The 24,388-nt window shown below is 38.4% G+C and overlaps 1 protein-coding gene across 2 annotated transcripts in view; it reads right to left on the reverse strand.

Annotated features, from left to right (window-relative positions):
• Nucleotides 1-815: 815 nt before the first annotated feature.
• Nucleotides 816-24,388, reverse strand: part of DNAJC13 (DnaJ heat shock protein family (Hsp40) member C13) — a 124,621-nt gene continuing 101,048 nt past the window's right edge. The window contains exons 47-57 of one of the 2 annotated variants that reach the window (XM_027061840.2): nucleotides 23,377-23,476; nucleotides 21,802-21,876; nucleotides 21,468-21,580; nucleotides 15,201-15,370; nucleotides 15,010-15,052; nucleotides 14,496-14,669; nucleotides 12,532-12,711; nucleotides 12,111-12,251; nucleotides 10,148-10,291; nucleotides 7,637-7,736; nucleotides 816-1,682 (exon numbers count right to left, since the gene is read on the reverse strand). In XM_027061840.2, coding sequence (XP_026917641.1) covers nucleotides 1,576-1,682; nucleotides 7,637-7,736; nucleotides 10,148-10,291; nucleotides 12,111-12,251; nucleotides 12,532-12,711; nucleotides 14,496-14,669; nucleotides 15,010-15,052; nucleotides 15,201-15,370; nucleotides 21,468-21,580; nucleotides 21,802-21,876; nucleotides 23,377-23,476 — 1,347 coding nt within the window. In that variant the 3' untranslated portion in view covers nucleotides 816-1,575. The remainder of the gene's footprint in view (nucleotides 1,683-7,636; nucleotides 7,737-10,147; nucleotides 10,292-12,110; nucleotides 12,252-12,531; nucleotides 12,712-14,495; nucleotides 14,670-15,009; nucleotides 15,053-15,200; nucleotides 15,371-21,467; nucleotides 21,581-21,801; nucleotides 21,877-23,376; nucleotides 23,477-24,388) is intronic. The other variant, XM_027061841.2, reaches the window with a different exon arrangement.

Consider the following 24,388-nt stretch of genomic DNA (forward strand, 5'->3'; position numbering starts at 1 on the left):
ATGCTCAGTAAGAATGAGCTATTACTTAACTATCAGTGATTGTGAATTAATTTAAATAGCCCTTTAAATATCATAAATACTCACAATATTTATGTTCTCCTAGTACTTAAAGGAAATATATTAATTTGTGCTCTTCCATACCACATACTCCTAAGTTAGCTGTTACAATTTCTTTTAGTGAACATATTTTTATGACAAGTATTGCCTAGAAACTAAAACCACAGTTGTATATTAAAATATGTGCATGGGTATATTACTCTATAACCTTTGAGAGATGATGCAAAAGTCTGAATTAGAGACTTATCGGGGGAGTAAGTCTCCATTACACTCTGCTGTTACACATCAACTATGGAATAAACTTGGCTCTTGCTTTCAAAAGCAATGTGGAGGTGTGGGTATTTCGTCATTCTTTAAGAAGTGTTTGTATTCTTTACAGGTTTTCATTTTCTTTTAGTTTATGATCATACTAGGAGACCTATGTGCTGAGATCTGTATTATTTGAAATATGCTCTCACTTTAAATTTCTCTCGCTTTAAAAAATGTTGAAATTAATGTGTCTCACCCATTAGAGTAATACTAGCCTCACCTATTCCTGAATTATTAAATAGAAAATAAATGAAATGCTAGTTTCTGGAAATTTAGATGTGGCTGAAATATTACCAAAGGGCATTGGGAATGATCAGATGTGTCAACGTAGTTGTCTGGATGAGGAGCTGTGAACGCGAGGGAGCGTTTGTGTTTATTCCTAATACTAGATCTGTCTTAGAAAAAAGCAGGAGATCCTCAAAGGGAAACATTAAATTAGAACAAATATATCTCATTAACAAAGCAGTCAATTCCCTTTATTTTTAAAATTTTATGTACACATATGAATGATCTGTATAATGTACATTCAATATAGAAAGCTTTATATATTTGATACTGTATAGAACATTTCACAATTACACTAATCTCTTACATAACATCTTGACATCCGTTTTTAAATTTTTTTGCACAAGCTCCTTTCTCATTCAATTTGGTAAAGTCAGTTATACATACCGACATGTACTGTGAGCTCTCAGAAGGTTAATGATTGGGGAGAGGATACCAGGGAACAGGCACGAGGATGAAGCCTACTAGTGTTGGACGGTGGAGGGGGACAGCCACAGGGACTCGATGCAGGAGAGGGAAACATTGTCTTCCGGGGACAAGTGACCTAGTCCAATTTCTGCAGATTGCAGTTCAACCCCACAGTCACGCTACTTCAAAAAAAAAACATTATAAAAACTAGGAAGAAAGTTTTGTCTTTTTGATTCACAGTCTTGTAAACAGATACAAAGGAACAGAATGTGCTTACATACATCAAGAAAAAAAACTTGTGTACCCACTTAGGCTGATCCACAGAGTGCTTTCTTACAACGTGATACAATTAGAATCACTGACTTTTTTTTCCTAAATAAAAATATATTTATAGAAAAAGGAATAACACTGTCATGAAACCAGGAGAAAGGCAGTAAGAGTTTGTTTCAACGTATCAGCTGGAGGAATGTGGACTGGGCACTGGCCTGTCAGCATTTACTGTCTCTCACAAAGGTGTCAACTCTGATAGCCAAGGTCGCCTGCCTCGTGATCTACGGGAGGCGGCAGGTTGGACATGACTGACGAGGATGTCCCTGCAGTAAGGTAGCCAGCAACTCCAGGTCCTGCAAGAGAGAAAGGAAAACACACACCTTCTAGAGAGCAGAGTCGTGTGAAAACACCTTTATAAGAAGGTCAGAAGCTAGTCAAGTACCTGATCACACACTTTAACAGACAACTACCCAGTGCCATTTTCAAGGTATGTCTTTACTATATGACAAAGTTAAAAATCATTTCAAAATTGATACTGGACAGCAACACTGGTGTGAAAACATGGAAAATTGGCCCTTCTCAATTCTGGGAATTCAATGCTTCAAAAAATTCTGGGCACTGAAGGATAGCTATGCCAAATGGAAAATAAAAAAAAAAAGAACAAGTAGAGGAAGGAAACTCCATACTAAGCCCATCCAAAAGTCATACTTGATAAAATGCCCAAGAAAAACCTTTATCAACATTCAAGTTAACCTACTTTCATTTGGTGCAAAGAAATGCTGTTATAGGGGCACCAGGGTGGCTCAGTCGGTTAAGTGTCCGACTTTGGCTCAGGTCATGATCTCATGGTTCACTAGTTCAAGCCCTGCGTCGGGCTCTGTGCTGACAGCTCGGAGCCTGGAGCCTGCTTCCGATTCTGTGTCTCCCTGTCTCTCTGACCCTCCCCCCATTCATGCTCTCGGTCTCAAAAGTAAATAAACGTTAAAAAAAAAAAAATTAAAAAAAAAAAAAAAAAAGAAATGCTGTTATAGCTAGTAACACCAAATGAACAAGGGCTGCTACACTGACAGCTCTACAAAAGGAAGGCTCTGGACATTTGTCACAGGTCAAAACAAGAATGCTATGGGAAAAGATATCAATATTTTCATTTTATAGGTCTTCCTTGATTCTAAGAGTCTCTACTGCATAGAAATGCTACATATGCCAGCATTTATCAAGATGTGTCCTACAAGCATTGTAGATAATGGCTTTAGCCCTCCAGTTTATCGTAAACATTGCAGAGACCATTACATCCCAGAAGCACTGCACAAACTGTACAGAGTACTTGCAAGAGACATTGTAGCATAATACCACAAACTGAGCAATACTGTTAGCTGAAACCGTAGGAAATAAGGCAAATAGCTAAGGAACATCAAGGGTTAGAACTAGAAAGGCAGTGGGAGCGGCATGCATTTAGCAAAATGATTCTCTACCTGCTTCAGAGAGCTACACAGAAGTTAGCAAGCTGCCTGGCAGAGCGGATCTAAAGCCCGCTCCTGAGGTGAAGGGGGCTGCTGCCAGTTAGAAGGGAAGGAGAGACACCTGAGGGGAAAAAAGAAATATAAGCAGCAAGGGAAGTTATAAGGAAATGCAAACAGCAGAGCAGTTTGATGAAGGCTGAGGCGTAACAGGGACTAATGTAGGACAAATGGGGCACAATTTAGATTGGTCTTGTGTTTCACCTTACAAGCACTTGTATCCAGGACGTGAAATGGCTTACACCACTGAGTGAATACTGCATTTCATATGTAATTATACAGCCAGAGACAGTTCCACCTATGTGAGCTGTAACACGCACACTCAGAACCTTGAACTTATAAACGTTGGAAAAAGGATCTTCCCTTTTTAAGGCACTGTAAAGCCTGCATCTACCAATCCTGCCTTCTGCCAAGCAGGGTGCCAGGCCTTCCACAGACAGCTCAGAAGACCACCGGCTCAACCTACCCCCTCTGACAAGGCAGTTGGGAGCTACAGCACCACACTGTTAACATCACTTCCCACCAACCTATCAACCTTTGAACCCTAGGCTGCAGCAGGATTACCACAGATCGATTAAGTGGGTCTCACCAAAGATAGAAGCTGTAAGAATAACCCCCCAAACACCCTGGACTGGTAAATTTCCCAAGCACTTCCAATGTTGGACTCATCTTGGCCACATCAAATGAGGAGATGATGAGACCAAATATGAATGCTAAATATAGAAAACAGACTAAGGCTATTGTTCTTCAACTGCGTGCGGAGGCACCTTGGGACAAACTCACAGGGGTGCTGCTAGATATTTTACATCGAAGAGAACACAGCAACATCTGCTGGATGCCACATAGCCACTTTCAAGTTGTTTGGACCTAATACTTGAACTTAACTATTAGGTTATTTCTTTTGGCCTAGCGGTAGATGAAAAAATCATTAAGACATTAAAGGCATTGTGAACTGAGAAAAGTTTGGGAACTTCTGGGCTAAAATTAAATTGAGACATGATAGGCTTAGAAGAATCATCCACAATAGACCAAATTCCAGCCCCACCATTTGCCACTTTAGGAAAAGACAAACAAATTCCTGGGTATTTCTGCAAATAAGTCTGAAATGCTCTTTCTCTCACACCTCTGGCTTCTCTTTTAGAAGGTGTCTGGTTAGGATGAGGACAGAGCAGTTGTGTTCTCCAGAGAAAGGTGGGAGGAGAGAGCAGGAGCTGCCAGAAATGGGGCACGTGGCAATAACGTGCAAGGCTGCCAGACTTGAGAATGAGGAAAGACGGAAAATTAACAAAGAACCCCGCAAAATGGAATTGCCTGCAACGATGGAGCAGTGTAAAGAGCATGGGCTTTGTTAAAAATGAACGTGAGAGTCTCAGCAGGGAAAACAAAAGCAGGAAGCTCTGCCTCAGCGTCAGTGTCCTATAGTAAACTGATGAGCTCAGGGAATCTTTCCCAACATCACTCACATCATATAGTCTTGGGACAGGTGGACAAAGAACAACACAGATGGAAAAAAAATCCTAACTCATAGAGAACTGATGGACCTGTATGAAGAGAGACCTTAGAATTGCACCCACCCCCCTTTAATGACCTTAGGAAGCCAAATTAACTATGTGACATGCCTCTAATATAAATATATACAGGGGTGTGTGTGTGTATGAAGTTCATCTCCATATTCGAATTAAGTGTGTGTGTGTGTGTGTGTACACAAAGCTCTTCGTCATCAATTCCCACTCCTACAACCATGTTTCCCTTGCCCTGCTTCTCTTCCTTTCCCTCTTGTTCCTTCTTTCTCTATACTGATTTTCTAGGTGAGGTAATTGGAGGATTTTCCCTGCTAAAATTGTTTTTACAGGGCCTTGAACTTCTCAGCAACATGCCCTTCTAGAACCTAACAAATAGCTAAGTAATTAAGGCCCAAGTCAATGAAAACATAGCTTGTCTGCATTGTAGGTAAAACTGCATTAGACAGTTTAGGTAAGTTTTTATCATAAAACAAAACAAGTATGCCAGGCCAAAGAACCTATGGAACCAGGTGGCCTCTTCTCAATTCATCCACAAGGGGCAATCTCTCCTAGGACATTTTATCCATACCCCAATCCTGAGATGTGACTGAATGGTACCTGCTCAGCAGCCAGGGTAAAGAAAATAATTATCGTATTTTTGGTCATTCTTATCCTACTTTGAAAGAGTAATTAACTTTCCTCTATCTTTCACCATCTCCTAAACAAAATCTACTTGCCAAACTTACCATTGGTATTTTAGAAAAATGGCTAGTCAAGTGTGTTTTCACAGCACCTTATCTCATTTGCACATTGGGCACAATTAGAATCTCCTCCAGGCTGAGCACAGGGTGGGGTAAATCCTAATCAATTAAAGTTCCAACTCAATGCAACATGGTATACATTCCAAGGAGTTCCGCTAATGCGACTTTACCATTAGAATAACTTGTACCTTTTATCAAACACATGACACACAATACAAAGCATCAATGGAACAGCTCAAACACAAAAAAGAAAACATTTGACAACCTAAACAATGAGTAGACAATTCAACAGGTAGTGCTCTCTTTAAACAGTCCTTTCAAAACAAGGAGAGCTGATGGGAAAATCTTCTCAAACAACTAACATCTCAACAAAAGAACATCCCAGATTGATGTGCTAAGAACTAGACAATTTCCGGGTCAACAGAGCTCAGGGCTAGTCCAGACTGTCCCACATAGTCGTGCCTACAGGCTTCAGGGGGGCCTGCAGAACAGCCAGAGCAACACCAGGATGTGTCCAAGTTGGGACTTCTACCATCTCCCCTTTGACCAGCTTTGTACAGAACCTGCTGCCCTGAGTGGGCCCAAAGGAGGATGTAAAGAAATTTGTAAATCCCAGCTTTTCTTCTTCCCCAACCCTCTTCCATCCCCTACAGCTCATCACAGCTGCTTCTCACAACTCCTTCAGAAGCTACCCCAGGGATCCAAGTAAAAGGAAAGGCACAGACAGGAACCCTTCAAATCCCTGTACATTTGTCTATAGTTATTAGCAAATATGGATGGGGTGAGGACCTAAAGATTTCTGAAGGAAATTAGTCTCTAAAGATAAATCCCTATCTCTTCTGTATTCTAACCACAGACTTTGTGACCCACATCCCATTACTAAGTCAAGGACCATCTAAAGTCTTCTATTGCATCAAGTCAATGAACACTAAGCACAATGCAGAACACAACAAATTAGAAAGGTGTCCCTGTAGAAAAGCTTATAATCTACATCTTTCTATTCTTCAAGGCCAAACTTTTAAGTAAGTAGCTATTCTTAGCTGGAAAAAAAATAAGGCAGATTTCCCAGTCACAACATCCTTATACAAGGTAATTAACGTAATGCCACAAAAAGGTGGTATTACATCAACTTCTGGAAAACGAGTCTAAAGAAGTTTTTAGTATGCCTATTATAGAACATACTCTTATTTAGAAGCTACTGCTTCACCTCAAATTTCAAAGAGAGATACGAGATAGCCAAAGACCATTTTCTAGGTATTTCTTTCCACAGAAATCACAGGACAGGCACATGGGAAAGTTAGAAGGGAACTGTAGGACACTGCTCTTAATGTACATGCAGGGATGGGCAATCAAAGCACTGTGTGTTTACAAATGTTAGGGCTCTGCCGTATGCTAATTTGGATGTAAATTTAAAAAAATGAAGAGTTAAAAAAAAATGTTAGGGCTCTGCTTATAAATTTTAGTGGATTAATATTAAATGGTCGCAGGGAGGAAGCAAGCAGTAGTGCCACAACAGACTAAAATTAAAACCAGGCAAAATATTCTCTTAAGTCCCCATTTTTAAGTACTCAAGATTTATAAACTTTAGTTTTAAAGTTATACTAAAGTACAAACTTTAGTCTTCACGCTTTATAAACTTCTACACCAGCAATCGGGATTACTCAAAAAGTTACACTGGCATAAAATCCAGTGGGTACTATTTTTTTCTCTCAATTTACCTACATCAGCTCTGGTAAGAGGAGGATGCAGAGCTGATTTTTGTTTACATATATACCATACTCAGGCAGATGGCAAAAACCACCTGTTATTCTTAAGGTTAATTTCAAACTGAAAACTTTTATACCAGAGACTATATTTCATCTTCGGATATACCAAAAGAATGGTAAGACTTTCTTTTTAAATAGAAGCCAATATGAAAATATTGGAAAATTATTATGCAATTAGTGTGTCAAATGGACACATGTCCTGAGCTTCAAAAACATACTATCTTTTGAACCCTAGACACTAAAATGTCCTTTCCCTTTATGGTACATACTTCTTCCTACAAAAGGACAAATTGTATATGTTTTATAAAACTACAGATTAATTACTGGAAACTTAGAAGAAAAATATTTCACAGATGAATGTACCTATTTGGAGTTCCAATCTGTTATTTTGACAGAAATGGAAAATATCATATGCTATCATGTTTCTAATACTGATATTTCTGAATAGGTATTTCTCTAATCTTTTTACACGTTCAAGATAAACATTTCAACAGTCATGCTCCAAATATAACCTATGACACCATCAATTCATTGGGTCAAAACCGAGCAAAGTTCACGTTTCAGTCAGCACACATTCAACACATTAGCAGTTGACATTTGCCCAGGGCTAACCCCAGAGGTCCACCACATGCTCACAGGACCTCCAAGACAGGTGGCTAGTAGCCTAGGAAGACACTGTAAATGCTATTTCAGTTTAATCAGGGCAACAGGAAGGTGGCTTCTGCCATATGTTTCAGAGTAACCAATTAGGTGTGGATTACCTGTGAGGTATCCTGCTGTTTGTGACTCAGAAATAAACAAATCGTGTTTCTGATCTTTGAAGGCACTCCAGACTGAAGAACGGGACAAGATTTCATTCACCTAGGAAAGTAAAACAAACTCTTTGAACATAATGAATTTAAGTTAGCCTCATTACTGAGGACTGGGTGTTGGAAGAAGAACCAAAGAGAAAAGCAAACTTCCAAGACAAAAGGAAAGTCAGCCGAGGAAAGATCCAAAGATGGAGCAAGACCTAGCATTCCTTAAATGCTCTATGCCAGGCACAGGGACAGAGACATCTCATGAAACCAGACCCGAAGAAGGCTCTAAGTCAGGCTTCCTTTTAAAATTGGACACTATTATTTGAACTTATAATTTACTGGCTTGTTATTTGGGCAGAAAGATTTTCTTGTGATAGTAACAACTGGCTGACAGTGTGGCATGACCTCATGAAGTTATTCCCAAGGAAGGGGTCTAGGGAGAAGATGCTATAAACTCAAACTAAAACTTAAAGCAGTCTTGGGGCGCCTAGGTGGCTTAGTCGGTTGAGCGACTGACTCTTGATTTTGGCTCGGGTCATGATATTGCAGTTTCTGAGTTCGAGCCCTGCGTTGGGCTCTGTGCTAACACTGTGGAGCCCGCTTGTAGTTCTCCTTCCCTCTCTCTCTCTGCCCCTACCCAACTTGTGCATGTGCACTCTCTCTCTCAAAATAAACTTTAAAAAAATAAAATAAACTTTAAAAAATTATGGGTTGTGACCTATTAGAAGTTTATGAAATCGATGAAGAGGGTTTAATCAGCATGCCTGAGGAAATAGGTTAATATAGAAAGCATCAGAATTCACATGTAAAATGGGTAAACACTCATATTTGATGTATATACATGTAAGTACAAATAACGTGTGGGTAAAGTATACTGGACTAAGACCAAAGACATTTTTGCGTGATACAGATTAAAAAAAGTTTAGGAAATTCCAACTTAGAGGCTTTCACATATCAACATTCAGATCAAATATTGATTGGGTACCTCATGTGGAGGCATAATGGGACACAAAGATGTGAGATGGTCTCTGTCTCTGAAGCGCTCACAGTCTAGTCTAGCAGGGGAAGACAGTGCCAGATAATTTGGTGGCAGGCATTAAAGATACATGTGGGGCCACACAAGCCCAGGAGGCTCCCTATTGTAACCTTGGAATCACTACTGGAAGTAATTACTTGTGAAGGTGGTGGGGGATCTGCTAGTTTGGAAACTATCACACCTGTTTCCTCCCCTTGAAATCGGAAGATGGATGTCAGGGTTACTTGCCTAATTTCATCAAGAGGAATCCTGAGGCAGGTTGAGGATAAGACAATTGCCTGCCTAGAGTACCTCTGCTTGGCAAGTTCAGAACACCCACAGAAAAGCCCCCAAATGCTTCAAATATCCTCAATAATCCTCAATACTTCAAATCTCAGTAATATTAAATTGTTCAAATGGTGGTACTGATAGAATGGGCAATGGCATAAAAATGTTTCTTCAGTTAGACTTTACACAAAGACAATGGAATCACTAAAAGAAAACTTTAAGTCAATTTAAACCTATGAAAGAACATGAGTAGGTAGTAACACTCCAAGTGTCTATCACTGAATGAATGTATAAATTGTGGCATATACATACAGGAATACTTCAGCCATAAAAAGGAATGAAGCACTGATACATGCTCTAACATGATGAACCTCGAAAACATGCTAAGTGACAGAAGCCAGACACAAAAGGTCATGTATTGTCTGATTCCATTTATATGAAATATTCAGCATAAGTGAATTCACAGACAACAAAGTGGTGGCTGCCAGAGGCTGAGGAAAGGGACAAATGGGAAGTAATTGATTAATGGGTACAGAGGTTTCTTTTGGGGTGATAAAAATGTTTTGGAACAGATATGGTGGTGGTTGCATAACACTGTTAATATACTAAACACAAATTAATCATTCACTTTAAAATGGTTAATTTTATGTTGTGTAAATTTCACCTTAATTAAACAAACACAGAGCGAGAGAGCATTAGTAGATAATGATGGACAGTAACAATGAATGAGGAACTCCTCAGAAGCAACAAGAATAAAACCAAAGAGGAAAATTGAATTACTGGGCTGTCTTGAAATCAGCATATGTATGTAGCTGACACACATTATTAAGTGTTAATAAATAAAGGTGATAAAACTAAAACAATGTTCCAAAATGGCATAATGGGATTGTTAATAAATGTGGTTATCACTATCCAGCAACACATGCTAGAACTGAACATTAACCTTAACCAGCTTTAAATGCTCACTGAATATTCTTCTATGCTTAAGAATTTCAGCATTTTTCTTCCTGAAATGTACTACATACCATCAGCATTCAAAAAAAGAATCCCCCCAAGTCACTACTTGAGTCTATGAGGAGAGGTCCAGAGATCACCCATGGCCAAGACCCTTGGTTTGGAGAATACCCTGTCATAGCCAGCAAATCAAAGTCACCCCTGTGTAGACTCACCTGTTCTCCATGCTGCAGGCTTCGAGTCATGGCCTTGAGAGCTTTAACAATCTGAGCTTTAGTGGCTGCTGGGCTGTCAAGATTTTCAAGACCAATGCCTTCGAGTAATTTTAAGAGGTATGGGACCAGATCTACTTTCAGGGCCTAGAAGAAAATATAAAGCATACCATAAACATGCTGAAAAAAATGTAAACCATACACTGAAGAAACAATTTCACTCCCAGAACCATACCTGGAAGACAACCTCCTGTCTTTCATTTTAACATAGATGAAGATTTCTTTTACAGATCTAATAACAATGACACTCTTTTTTTTTTTTTAACTTTTTTTTTTTTAATGTTTATTTATTTTTGACAGAGAAACAGAGCATGAGCAGGGGAGGGGCAGAGACAGAGGGAGACTCAGAATCCCAAGCAGGCTCCAGGCTCTGAGCTGTCAGCACAGAGCCTGACGTGGGGTTCGAACTCACAGACGCGAGATCATGACATGAGCCGAAGTCAGATGCTCAACCGACTGAGCCACCCAGGTGCCCCAATGACACTCTTATTTAAGGAGATTTTATTTCATGCCATCAACTGTTCTAAATGTTACAGACTAGAAACATCTAGTTGTTGTCATTACACATCACAACATGTAATGACATAGGCACTACTATTATTACTGATGGAAAAATCAATGCACAGAGGGTGAAACCTGTTGACAGGTAACAGCAGCAATGCAATCTCTACCTGGAACTACAAAGTGCAGAACATGAGCTTTTAGCCACTATACTGGGCTGTGTCTTCTATGACACTATAGTAATGGGCACAAAATTTAAAGTATCTTAATATTTTTTTCACATTTTTTTAAAACATCAACTTTTGCATTTACCATACATTTCCTGTCAGTCTTAAAAAGGCTAGTTAACATTCTGGTATCGCACAATTTTCAATACCCACGCTAAAACTCAGAGGGAAGAGATGGAAGTAACTAACATTTAGTGAGTATACCTCCCTTTATAGATACCGTTCTCCTAACAACCCTGTGAGGGAGTTAGAATTTTACTTCCCAGATGAAGAATCTGAATGGAAGTTTGTGAGTCATGCCTGAGGTCACAGAGCCATCAAGTGGTAGCACTAGCTCAAGCTGTTTCTAATACAACTCCTCTCCCCAGCCAATTATAAGTCTGAACTTCAGGGCATCCAAATACCTCCTTGAGATGTACCCAGTACTTCTGAACTGCCTAAATGAGGGATGGGAATAGGAGACGGGGGAGGAAAAGGGGATGGGAGAATAGGAGGACCAGATACAAAAATGCAGGGCCTTGTACCGAGGCTAAGGGTGTCAGCTGTCACTTTGTTATCTGGTGGTAATGGGAAACCAATGAAGGGTTTTTAAAATGAACAGTAACCCAGTTAGAGTTATATTTTAGGAAGATCACTTTTGTGATAGTTTTTGTTCCTTCAGTGTCTGTCTACACTACATTCGTACCCACCAAGTCTTATTTTCATTAGGTGGGTAGTCTCTTTGGAAAAAAAAAAAAAACAGTAGAAATCTTGGCATGTTCTTAAACATGACTTCAGAATCAAGGAATCACTAAACAAAGTGAATCTTTCCAAAGATAATGAAACAAATTTGACAAAGCAAGCTAAGAATAAATGCTTAGCAGAAAACCAAAATTCAAAACTTAAATATCACAAAAGTACTCTGAAGTTGGTTAAGATTCCTGACAACTGGCCCACCTTTCTCAGTGTGTGTGTGTGTGTGTGTGTGTGTGTGTGTGTGTGTGTGTGTATGCATGCATGTATATATAGGCATGTGCCTGTTTGTATATAAAATATAAAATCATGCATGCATTAACCCACAAATGATCTCTTTACCAAACCTATGTCAGAGAAACCAAATCAGTGCTAAACAAGTGAAAATCTATTTGCCTGGTATGTTTGTTTTCCTGAAATAGTACTGAATCTAGAAAGTCACTTACTTGTGCTACTAATTCATTCTGCTCCTTCTGAAACATTCGATTAATTGCTTCACAGGCTAAACCAACAGTATCTGGTCGTTTTTTCATCCCATTCATCAGTGGGCCAATGGTGTCCAAAGATGCCATGGCTCGAACACACAGCTAAGTGTCCGAAAAAAGAAGTAAATACAATAAACACAGTAAATACAATAATAAAATATATGAAAAACCTACATTCAGCTCGAGTTTAATAATGAACTCAAATTCAGTCTCCTGTTAATTACATCATTTAAACTAGTTTAAGAGTTGCTACAATAACACTGGTTCACATGCAGAAAGGCACATGGTAGGAAGCGGATGTGTACTGCAATGTACATTAATCACAAAGAGGAAACATAAATAAATTCCAAATTTATAAGCTACTAACTGGATTTATCACTACCTCATTTTCAGACAGGGCATGGATAATGCGGATGGCACTCTTAGGAATGGCATTGTTCCTATGATTCATTGCCTGGATCACTTTGGGGAGGTGGCCCAATGGTGGGACCTGGTCAGCCAGCTGAGGCTGTGCATTGAAGAGACATACTGTTGCCATTGTCAAAGTTTCCAAAGTTTCTCCCTAGAGGGTATAAAACAAAGAAACAAACTATAAAATACTGACAAAGTTAAGTCCTAAACATCCTTGGAAACTATTTGGTGTTCTACCCTAGAGATCTACAAGTTCTACGTGCTGATTTTTTAAAACTGATTCACAAATCCTAAGAAAACAACTATCTTCCCATCTTGAAAAAAGGCATGAATTCAAAGTCAAAGGACTTTAAGAATGTGATCTTTTTTTAATGTTTATTTATTTTTGAGAGAGAGAGAGAGAGAGAGAGAGAGAGTGAGTGAGTGCAGGAGAGGGGCAGAGAGAGAGAGAGAGGGAGACACAGAATCTAAAGCAACCTCCAGTCTCCAAGCTGTCAGGACAGAACCCCACACAGGGCTCAAACCCACAAACCGTGAGATCATGACCTGAGCTGAAGTCAGATGCTTAACTGACTGAGCCACCCAGGCGACCCAAGAATGTGATCTCTTAATTAATCTAAGCAGTCTTTCACTGGGCCAGGTCACATCTCATTTCTGTTGCAGGTTTAAGAGAGAATCTCCCAAAAGTTATTACCAGAAAGTTTTAGTCAGTGTTATAAAAATGTCAGTATCAGGGAACATCAGTAGTTCATGAGAATGCAGAAGTCATGAAATGGGTATCCTAGTTCTATTAAAAATCCTATTGAAAAAAAAATCCTATTGAACCGGTTTGGCTGCCATAATGCACTTTCTATTGTGGATTGCAAAAAACCTGTAACTTATCCCATTTTATCAGACGTGTACACCCACAGCATCTGGAACAAACATGGAAATTGGGATGGGCCCCAAAGCCAAGGTGATAGGGGAGGAAAATGCTGTGTTTTCCCCTAAGTTTCTGCTTTTTGAAGATTTTTTTTTTTTAGGAATCTATTTATGTAGCAAAAATCCTAGTAAACAGAAAATGAGACTGAAAAGTTACGTACGTAAATAGTTGGCAAAATAATACTACTTTTTTTTTAAGTTGTGCTAAGCTAATGATAGTAACTAGTAATTTCTAGGTACTTGACATGTGCCAGACATTAATCTAAGTACTCTCCATATGTCAAAACTCACTAAAACCTCAGCCATAGGGACAGGTGTCGTGATCCTTCCATAAATGAGGCAGACCACGAAGTACTGTTCAAGGTTACAGAGCCAGTCAGTGGTGAAGCTGGTAGTGGGATCCAGGACCATCTAATAACACAGCTTGGGCTCTTTATCGCCTTGTTCCATAGTCAGCCTGTTTAATACAGCCAACAGTCACGTACCTCAGTTATTTTTACTCTAAAGGTTTAAATAACAAAACCTTATATAGTATAAGGCTACTTTCTCACTCCTGCTTACCCTGGAGCCTCTGCCTTTGAACACAGATACCAGGTCCACTCTCCTATCACTCTCCTCTCAATGTCCTTCACAAGGGTCACATATGGAAAGCCGAGTGAAGTACACTAGCAGGACACACTTCTAGGGGAGCACCGAATGTTCGTGTTTTTCCTTAAACTAAATAACCATTGGAGATGAAGCTGCAGATACCTTCTTTTAGAGCCTCTATACTTGCCAGAGATAGCAATTTGTCAATATAGACATCTCCAACTTTGGTTCAGAAATAACCATGTTCACTTTTGAACATGCCCCAAAAATAAGATGAATGGGCGTATCTGAATTTGAACCTGGCTGCTGTATTGAAAAAAGTAACCAATTCTTAATGTATGGGACATGAGGATGGTGTTTTAACAGAAACCCCATCAGTATATTTAGCAAACTACTGGAAATGTTTTGCTGATGGCTGAAGCTTACATGAGGATTGTTCTTCTCCAGGAGCTCAGTTAATTTTTCTAATAGTGCAATAAGGAATTCTCTAGGCTTTCTTAGAACCCACGCTGGCTGTGCAATAAAGATTCTCAAGAAAACTCCTCCAACAGCAAGTTCACCCTCTGCTTCTCCAAACACCACAGCAAAATCTTCAGGCAACTTTAAAGAAAGAAAGAATCATAATCAAGTCACTTAATCCTTAGTCACACATGACACAAAAAATGCAAATCCCATTAAATAGTCATTAATATAATCAAATTATATACTTTTATATAATCCCTTAATAAATTTCAAAAAAGGTACTTTGATTACTTACTTAAAAAGTGAATATTCCTAAATTTAAAACGTGACTTCCCAGGGGAATTCTTAAGTGTCTTAATGACAAAGTGTCTAACAGTTATCAAACTGACGCAGTAGGAATTAAAAAACAACAGCAAACAGCAAACTAAAAATACAATAAAATGTAGAATTCCTTCCTCTGAATAAAAGTATATTTTACCTTCCAATTTACATCAGGGTTATCTCGCTGATTTTTAAAGTGCCTTGGGGAAAAAAAAAGTGAGAGGGTAGAATATCAAACTTCAGTCACAAAATGCACATTCATCAATTGTTAGAATAAATATTAGAGAGGTGATGGACAAATAGGAAACATTTGTCCTTTTTGGCGATTTACCTGAAGGCGTTACTTACTCTAGCATCATTTCTCTAACTGTTGTAGACACTTTATCTCTGGAGCTATCATTCCAAATTAACTCAGGATTTTCATGAGTTCCTTCAAAAATATGTACAGCAGCTTCAGGGTTGTCTCTCATGGCATCCATGAAAACGCTTGGTAGAAATTTCATTAGCGTAATGCGGACCTACAGCAGGGGGGTTGAGAGAGAAAAGAGATCTACTGGTGTCGGGTGTGTTCTGTATTTCTCTAGGATATGATAACTGTTGTATTTTGTGGTGTGGCTGATCTGAGCCGTAACTATTATCCAAAGTTCTGGAGTGGGAGAAGGGATCCACCCTAGTTTATGCAAGGGTAACTTTAACAAGACTTCATACTTACCTATACAGTTTCACTTCATCTCAGTCTCACATTTAAGATACCTGAAGAAATTCAATACTGCTGACGCATGTAGTGTCTAGGGCACACCTTGCTGGATCATGCCTTGCACATACTGTTCCTTCTTCCCAGAATACCCTTATTCTGGTATTCCAGGCCTGTCCCCCCAACCCTGCTCCATGCTCCCTGCCTTTGCAAACACATTTTTCTCATTTTTCTCACAAAGTGGCCTTTGTGTCTTTCAAGTCTTTTTTAGTGTATTTATTTTGCTATACTATGTTTTTATATTATACTGTGCCTTTTTCCAAAAAGGACTTAAAATGCAGCTTTAAAAATAATACAGGGGTGCCTGGCTGGCTCAGTTCGTAGAGCATGCACCTGTTGATCTCAGGGTCATAAGTTCGAGTCTCACATTGGGTGTAGTGATTACGTTAAAAAAAGCAGTAAAAATAATACATCCAAAACACACACACACACACAAATTGAAAATTACACTGAGGCATTATAATAGAGGGAAAAGGAAGGTTGGGAAGTTTTCTGCTGAGGTCTTCACTTGGTTTTCTCTCCTTTATATCACTCAAGCCTGTGCTCAAACTCATCCTCTGGAAAGTTTCCCTGACCTAGTCTGTCTCACTCATTGCTTGTATTCTCAGGCCCTGGCATGAGAGTCAAAAACTTATTTGAATGAAGACTAATATAAAGCCAGCCACAAAGGAAATAAAATAATTTTCTATAATTGACAATGATATACTACACATTCAGTGTAGTAAATTTATACTACAAATTTAGTTCTGAACTTGCTAGGCACCCAAGAACTAAAGGAAACTATCAGTTACATAATAGAGAACATCCACCAGGAATTATTTCACTTTTTTTTTAAATGAATAAGTTTATTTTTAAAAATAAAATAAAAAGATTTTTCAACTTACTAAATTTTAAGAAGTATCTATAGAACCAAATGTCTTGGCAATGCAGGATACTAATTGTCCTTCAATGTCTTTTATTTATTTTACTTTCTGTAATTTATTTTTTTATAATTTACAACCAAGTTAGTCAGCATATGGTGTAAGAATTATTCCAGAGTAGATTCCTTAAACGCCCCTTACCCATTTAGCCCATCCCCTCCCACAATCCCTACAGCAACCCTCTGTTTGTTCTCTACATTTAAGAGTCTCTTATGTTTTGTCCCGTTTTTATATTACTTTTTCTTCCTTTCCCTTATGTTCATCTGTTTTGTACCTTAAAGTCCTCATATGAGTGAAGTTATATGATATTTGTCTTTCTCTGACTAATTTCGCTTAGCATAATACCCTCCAGTTCCATCCACATAGTTGCAAGGCAAGATTTCATTCTTTTTGATTGCCGAGTCATACTCCATTGTGTGTGTGTGCACATATATATATATATACGCGCACACACACACATTATACATACATACCACACCTTCTTTATCTATTCATCCATCGTCGGACATCTGGGCTCTTTCAATAATTTGGCTACTGTCAATGGTGCTGCTATAAAATACTGGAGTGCATGAGTTCCTTCAAAACAGCACACCTGTATCCCTTGGATAAATACCTAGTAGTGCAATTGCTGGGTCATAGAGTAGTTTTATTTTTAATTTTTTGAGAACTTCCATGCTGTTTTCCAGAGTGACTGTACCAGTTTGCAATCCCACCGGCAGTGCAAGAGGGTACCCGTTTCTCTACATCCTCGCCAGCATACGTAGTCTCCTGATTTGTTCATTTTAGCCACTCTGACCAGTGTGAGGTGGTATGTAAGTGTGGCTTTGGTTTGTATTTCCCTGATGAAGAGTGACATTGAGCATTGTTTCATGTGTCTGTTGGCCATCTGGATGTCTTCTTTGGAAAAGGGTCTATTCATGTCTTCTGCTCATTTCTTTACTGGATTATCTGTTTTTTGGGTGTTAAGTTTGATAAGTTCTTTATAGATTTTGGATACTAACCCTTTATCTGATATGTTGTTTACAAATATCTTCTTCTTCCGTCGGTTGCCTTTTAGTTTTGCTGATTATTTCTTTCACTGTGCAGAAGATTTTTATTTTGATGAGGTCCCAATAGTTCATTTTTGCTTTGGTTTCCCTTGCCTCCAGAGATGTGTTGAGTAAGAAGCTGCTGCAGCCAAGGTCAGAGAGGTTTTTGCCTGCTTTCTCCTCGAGGATTTTGATGGCTTCCTGTCTTACGTTTAGGTCTTTCATGCATTTTGAGTTTATTTTTGTGTATGGTGTAAAAAAGTGGTCCAGGTTCATTCTTCTGCATGTCACTGTCCAGTTTTTCCAACACCATTGACTGAAGAGACTCTCTTTATTGCATTGGATATTCTTTCCTGCTTTGTCAAAGATTAACTGGCCATAAGTTTGTGGGTCCATTTCTGGGTTCTCTATTCTGTTCCACTGATCTGAGGGTCTGTTTTTGTGCCATATTTCACTCTTCTTGATCATGACAGAATTCAATTAGAAAGCAACCACTCACTGATATTAAACATGTAAGTAAAACAATTTCCGTAATGCAAATTCTTTGACTATAAGCCTTCAAAGTTATGTCCAAGTTACTTAGTTATTTGGCACACAAATTAGGGTTGGCACACAAAAGCCAAATTTGGCCTGCCACTGTTTTTATATGTAAAGGTTTACTGAAACACTGACACAACCATTTACACAGTTACTATCTATGGCTGCTTTCCTGTTACAAGGGCACAGCTGAGTATTTGTGAAAGAAATCAGATGACCCAAAAAGGATAAAATATTTTTTACGTGGTCCTTTATAGAAAAGTTTACTGGTCCCACCCCTACCTCACACCATGTACAAAAATTAATTCAAATGGATCTAGGATATAAATCCAAGAACTAAAACTATAAAACTCTAGTAGGAGGAAACACAGCCATAAATATTTGTAACCTTGGAATAGGCAATGATTTCTTAGATATAAGATCAAAAGCACAAGCTACAGGGGGCACATGGATGGCTCAGCTGGTTAAGCAACTGAGTCCTGATTTCCATTCAGGTCATGATCTCATTCCTGGTTTGTGAGTTTGAGCCCTGTGTCAGGCTCTGTGCTGGCAGCGCGGAGCCTTCTTGAGATTCTCTTCTCTCTCCCTCTGTCTCTGCTCTTTTCCCACTTGCTCACACACCCTCTTCTCTCTCAAAATAAATACACTTAAAAAAAAAAGAGAGAGACTGGACTTTACCAAAATTGAAAACTTTTGTACTTCAACAAAAGGCACCATGAAGAAAAACAGAATGACATTCATGGAATGAGAGAATATTTGCATATCATATATCTGGTAAGGACTGCATCCACAATATATAAAGAACAATTATAACTCAATAGTAAAAAGACAAATGACCCAATTAAGGGATAAGCAAAAGATGTGAACCAACAGACATTTCTCTAAAAAAGATGTACAAACAGCCAATAAGCACATGAAAAGATACTCAACATCATTAGTCACCAGAGAAATGCAAATCAAAATCATGACATACCATTTCACACCCACTAGGATGGCTGTAATCAAAAAAGGTATCTAAAAACAAATGTTAGATAAGATGTAGAGAAATGAGAACCCTCATAACTGCTGGTGGGAATGTAAAATGGTGCAGCCATTTTGAAAAACAGTTTGACAATTCATCGAAAAATTAAATAAATGTTACCCTTTGATCCACAAATTCCTCTCTCAGAGACATAAAAATACATACCCACATGAACACTCCTACACAAATGTTCACAGTCACATTATTCAGAACAACCAAAAGGTAGGAACAATTCACGTCTATCAACTGATACATGGAAAAGCAAAGTGGTATACCTATACGATGGAATATTATTTGGCAATAAAGTACTAATACTTGCAATAATGTTATAAATTTGAAAACATGCTAAGTGATAGAGCCCAGTCACGAAAGAACACATATTGTCAGATTTCATTTACGTGAGATGCAAATGCTCAGAATAGACAAATCTAGAATGTAAGTTAGCAGTTGCCAGGTGCTAGGAAGAGTGACTGCTAAAGGCAACAGGTTTTCTTCCTGGGTTAATGAAAACTGACTGTGGTTACCCAATCTGTAAATATAATACAACCATTGAATTGTACACTTTACATGGGTGAACTGTATGGTATATCAACTCTATCTCAATAAAGCTGCTAACCAAAAGGGAAAAAAATTTCTGACCCCAGTTCTAAAATATCTTCCTGCAAATCATTCAATTAAGGAGCTGTTACTTGTATTGTTCCCATACAAAAAGTTTAAGTATAAATATATTCACTTGATAAAATTTGTCCCTCATATAGTTGAATTTTTTTTTTAAAGTTTATTCATTTTTGAGAGAGACAGAGTGTGAGGGCTCAAACCCATGAACTATGAGATCATGACCTGAGCCAAAGTTGGGTGTTCAACGGATCAAGCCACCCAGGCGCCCCTGTCCCTTATGTATTTCAAAGGTCAAAAGATACTGAACAGCTCAAAGTCAACTTCAGTATTTATTTTAAACACCTAAAATGTTATCTAAAACACTGTACTACACAACTCTAGCTTTAAGAAAGCTCAAGTATTAGGGGCGCCTGGCTGGCTCAGTAGGTGGAGCATGCATCTGCTGATCTCAGGGTAAGCCCCATCTTGGGTACAGAGATTACTTAAAAATAAAATCTTAAAATTAATTAATTAATTAATTTAAAAAGAGGGTGCCTTGGTGGCTCAGTCATTTAAGTGTCCGACTCTTGATTTCAGCTCAGGTCATGACCTCACAGTTTGGTTTGTGAGTTTGAGCCCCACATTGGGCTCTCTGCTGATGGCAAGAAGCCTGCTTGGGATTCTCTGTCTCCCTCTTTCTCTGCCCCTCCTTGTCCCTGCTTGTGAGCCCTCTCTCAAAAGTAAATAAACACTAAAAAAAGATTCTCTCTCTCCCTCCACTCCTCCCCCCGTGAGCATGCTCCTTCTCTCTCAAAACAAATTAACTATCAATACTCATACTTTTGTGGGCCCTTTCAATAGACATCTAAATGTAATCCCCCTCAGTTCATCAACCCTTGTGATGACAGACTATTAACTTTATTCCCAAAGTAAAGCTGTTTCAGGCCCTGTGACACATTCTCAACATCTAGAGAGGAGACCAAACACACACACACACACACACACACACACACACACACACACACACTAAATCCAGATTACTTCACTGATGCAAAATCAGACTCCGGAAGTGAGGGCTCAGGAGCCTTTATTTCAAAACACATTTCACTGAGGTGCTGCTTCATGGGCTGGCACAGACAACGCTTCAGTGAGCACTACTTCTTTTCAAACTAAGTTAATAATAAAAGAAGACTGACTACACCTATGTCTGGACAAATTCTATTTAGAAGTACTGTTTTGACAGGTTCCTGATCCACAAACTGGACCATGATTCCAAAAATCATCTGGTCACCTCCAAACTGTGGATGAAAAGATCTCCCTGCAGAGTGGAGAGGCTGTTACACTCACATGCCTGTATGGACTTACTTCCCGAGGGCTGTTTATCCTTACTAACACAGATGTGGTGGAGTGGGTAAGAACATAGATCACCATCTCCCCTTCACTAGCTACTGCTACACAGACCAATCCTGACAGTGTCAAAGTCTAACTTAATTATCTTGTCTTCAAGGAAGTTAAACAGTTTATCACCATAATCCAACACACTCTTAAGACTTCTCATTTCCAATTCAGACTTCTCCAACTGTAACTCTTCTCAAAGTAGTAATACAGAGCAACAATTCCAAGTATGCCAATCCTCCAACTTTCATATCAAATCATAGCCTCATCTTCAACGTCATACTTTGGTAAACTTCATGAAATCGGTATCAACGTAACAGATTTAACAATCAATTTCTTTCTAAAGACCCATTTTGTGCTCACCTTTGGACCTATTAGTTTGTCTGCGGTCATTTTAGCAAAAAGTTCTGCTGTTTGGGCTCGAACCTGTGGATGTGTTGAATTGCAGAACATATCTAGTAAGTAAATCAAAGCTCCTATGAAGGAAAAAAAAGGATTAGCATTTATACTATAAAGAATAGGACTTGTCTGATTAGTTGAATTCATTTTCAACTTCATTTCAACTTAATGCAGTTTGATTTTTTTTAATTGTAAGCCCTCCAAAGCATTCTTCTAGTTTATCAGACTACACATAACAGTTCAAAATAAGCTTCATCCTCACTGAGCAGGACTAGATGAGAAAGCCCTCATACAGTACCTTTTGCCATTGCTTCTTTGATTATTTTTGTACTTGAGGTCAAAGCATAAAGAGTTTCCAGAACAAGCTGACGACCTGCAGGGTAAGAGACATTTCAAGGAATGCATTATCATCACATTAGCTGACATTTACTGGGCATCAATTCTGTGCCAGGCACTGACCCAAGTGTTCTACAGAGGGTATCATACTTAAATCTCCACAATAATCAGCGACTTCAAACAATGTAAAATTACACTGAATAAAGACTGTTACAGAATTCATAGTTTGAAAGTGTAATTTTATATTTTTATCTCATTTAATCTTACAGGTAAAGTAGCTGACACCTAGAAATCTCAGCCTACTCTGCTGTCATTTCTATTTTGGACTTAATTATCTGTCTTCCACTGTTTACTAAGGGACTTTAAATACATGAAATGTTTACTTAGCCTCCCTCTGTCCCCTCCAAAGACTTGTTTTCCTTTGAAACTATGTTTAAACAGGGGTGCATTTTCAATGATGTATTGTTACTTCTCTTAGGAACCCCCTTCTGAATGTTTGTTCTCCTGTATGTGAACACAGCCCAGCCCAGTGACCAGCTTTTATTGTTGCTTCAGTGTCAGCCTCACCCTTTGCAGCCTCCACCCTCCTTGCCAGCTCTTTACACCCCTTTGGGCACCTGTCTATCATTGCTATTTGACTCTAGGAGAGTGAAATCTAATAACCCCTAGAGTCAAAAAGCAATAAAAAAAAGAAAAACCAACTAGAAATAACCTACAAATGACTTTCAAAAGCTGTCATTTTAGAGAACTATTGCAAATGTCACTTATTAAAACAAAATTATTCAATCGAAATTCGACTCCATTCAAGTCACTGAACACAAAAGAAACACCTAAAGTGTGCAAGATACCAAGGCATCCATTAAATGAATGAGACAGGTTCTTGCTCTCACAGAGGAAGACAGGTATGAGCCAAGAGTGACATGGGTTCCAAGAGGCTGGCAAAGAACTGAGTAATGTTCTGTTAGTGGTGATGTTGGAGTCATAGTGCAATGGTCTTTGAAAAGCAGTCTCAAGGTTGATTCAAGCACAAATACACAGGATGTTAGACAACGGCACAATTTAAGAGGAGCCTGTATTAGTGCAGGCTGTGTTGAAGAAATAAGATAGGTATATTTTAAAAAACTAATCTCATACAGGAATGCAGGACTGAACTCTAAGCTGAAAACAAGGTAATGTTCATCTTAAGCACTTTTTTCCTGTCATCCAAGACCAATGATGTTTCTTTATAAACCGTGCGTCAATTCTCAATTACTTACATATATATCATCCTCAGAAAACTGAAAAACCCAGTTATTTTTCTTTACTTTTTGACCTCTCTTGCCTCCAACTTTCGAAATGGAAAATACAAAACACTTTTATTATTTATGTATAACATAGTTAGGAAGACAACTTTAATATAAAAAATGCCACTTAAGAGATTCCAAAGTAAACATGGCTGTGTTTTGTCAGAAGTTTTATATTATCTATGTAACTGCTCCCTCTACAGGTTGGCCATGCTGTGGTTTTCAAAATTCCATTCATGAATATATATACATACTTGATGGCAATGAATGTAGAAGAGCCAATAAATTGGACAAAACCATTGATTCAGCAATATTGTTGACACAATCTTGGTTAGATGTCACTATATTCACAACCTGAAAATTAAATCAACAGGATATTAAGAGTTTGGGAAATAATTTTGGACCTAAATCAAATTAAGTCAGACCTAAATAAATCTGAGGCTTCACAAAAGTGAAAAAAATGTTTAGAGGACAAAATAGTTAATTTTCTTTTCCTGGTTATTTATTTTTTTGAAGAAGAGAGAGAGCGCACAAGCAGGGGAGGGGCAGAGAGAGAGAGAGAGGGAGAGAGAGGGAGAGAGAGGGAGAGAGAGGGAGAGAGAGGGAGAGAGAGGGAGAGAGAGAGAGAGAGAGAGAGAGAGAGAGAGAATCCCAAGCAGGCTCTGCAATATCAGTGCAAAGCCCAATGCAGGGCTTGAACTCACAAACTGAGAAAATGACCTGAGCTGAGCTGAAATCAAGAGTCGGAGCCTTAACCGACTGAGCCACCCAGGTAACCCGCAAAATATTTTTTAACAGTTTGATTTTAAAAGAATGTCTTTATTACTTTGACCTTTTGAGAAATAACTTAAAATGTTAATGCTCGTATATATATTATGTACTTTAGCTTCCTATTAATTTAGAAATAAATATTGAACAAAAGAAACATTTCAGCACCAATTCAAAATCTTGAGGTTATTAAGATGTCTTTGATGCTATACTGGTTCATGCAATGTTTTCCAATCACAAAACTGGGGAGGGGAGTGGTTAGGAAGATAACAATCCTCACTAAATAAACATTAAAAAAAATTTAAAAAAAAGGATGAACTCTCAAGTCTAACTTTTATAGTAAAGATCAATTTTGCTTCACTTGAACCATGTGGTCAACCAACAGATCTTAGATTTAATAATGTTCATTTAAAAAGTTACAAGGTACATGGAGGAATTAAGTAGAGGAACATGCTTAAGATTTTTTGACCAATTCAACTTGTATTATTTTATTAAAAA

The sequence above is a fragment of the Acinonyx jubatus genome, chromosome C2 (assembly GCF_027475565.1).
Source record: "Acinonyx jubatus isolate Ajub_Pintada_27869175 chromosome C2, VMU_Ajub_asm_v1.0, whole genome shotgun sequence".
Classification (NCBI taxonomy): domain Eukaryota; kingdom Metazoa; phylum Chordata; class Mammalia; order Carnivora; family Felidae; genus Acinonyx; species Acinonyx jubatus.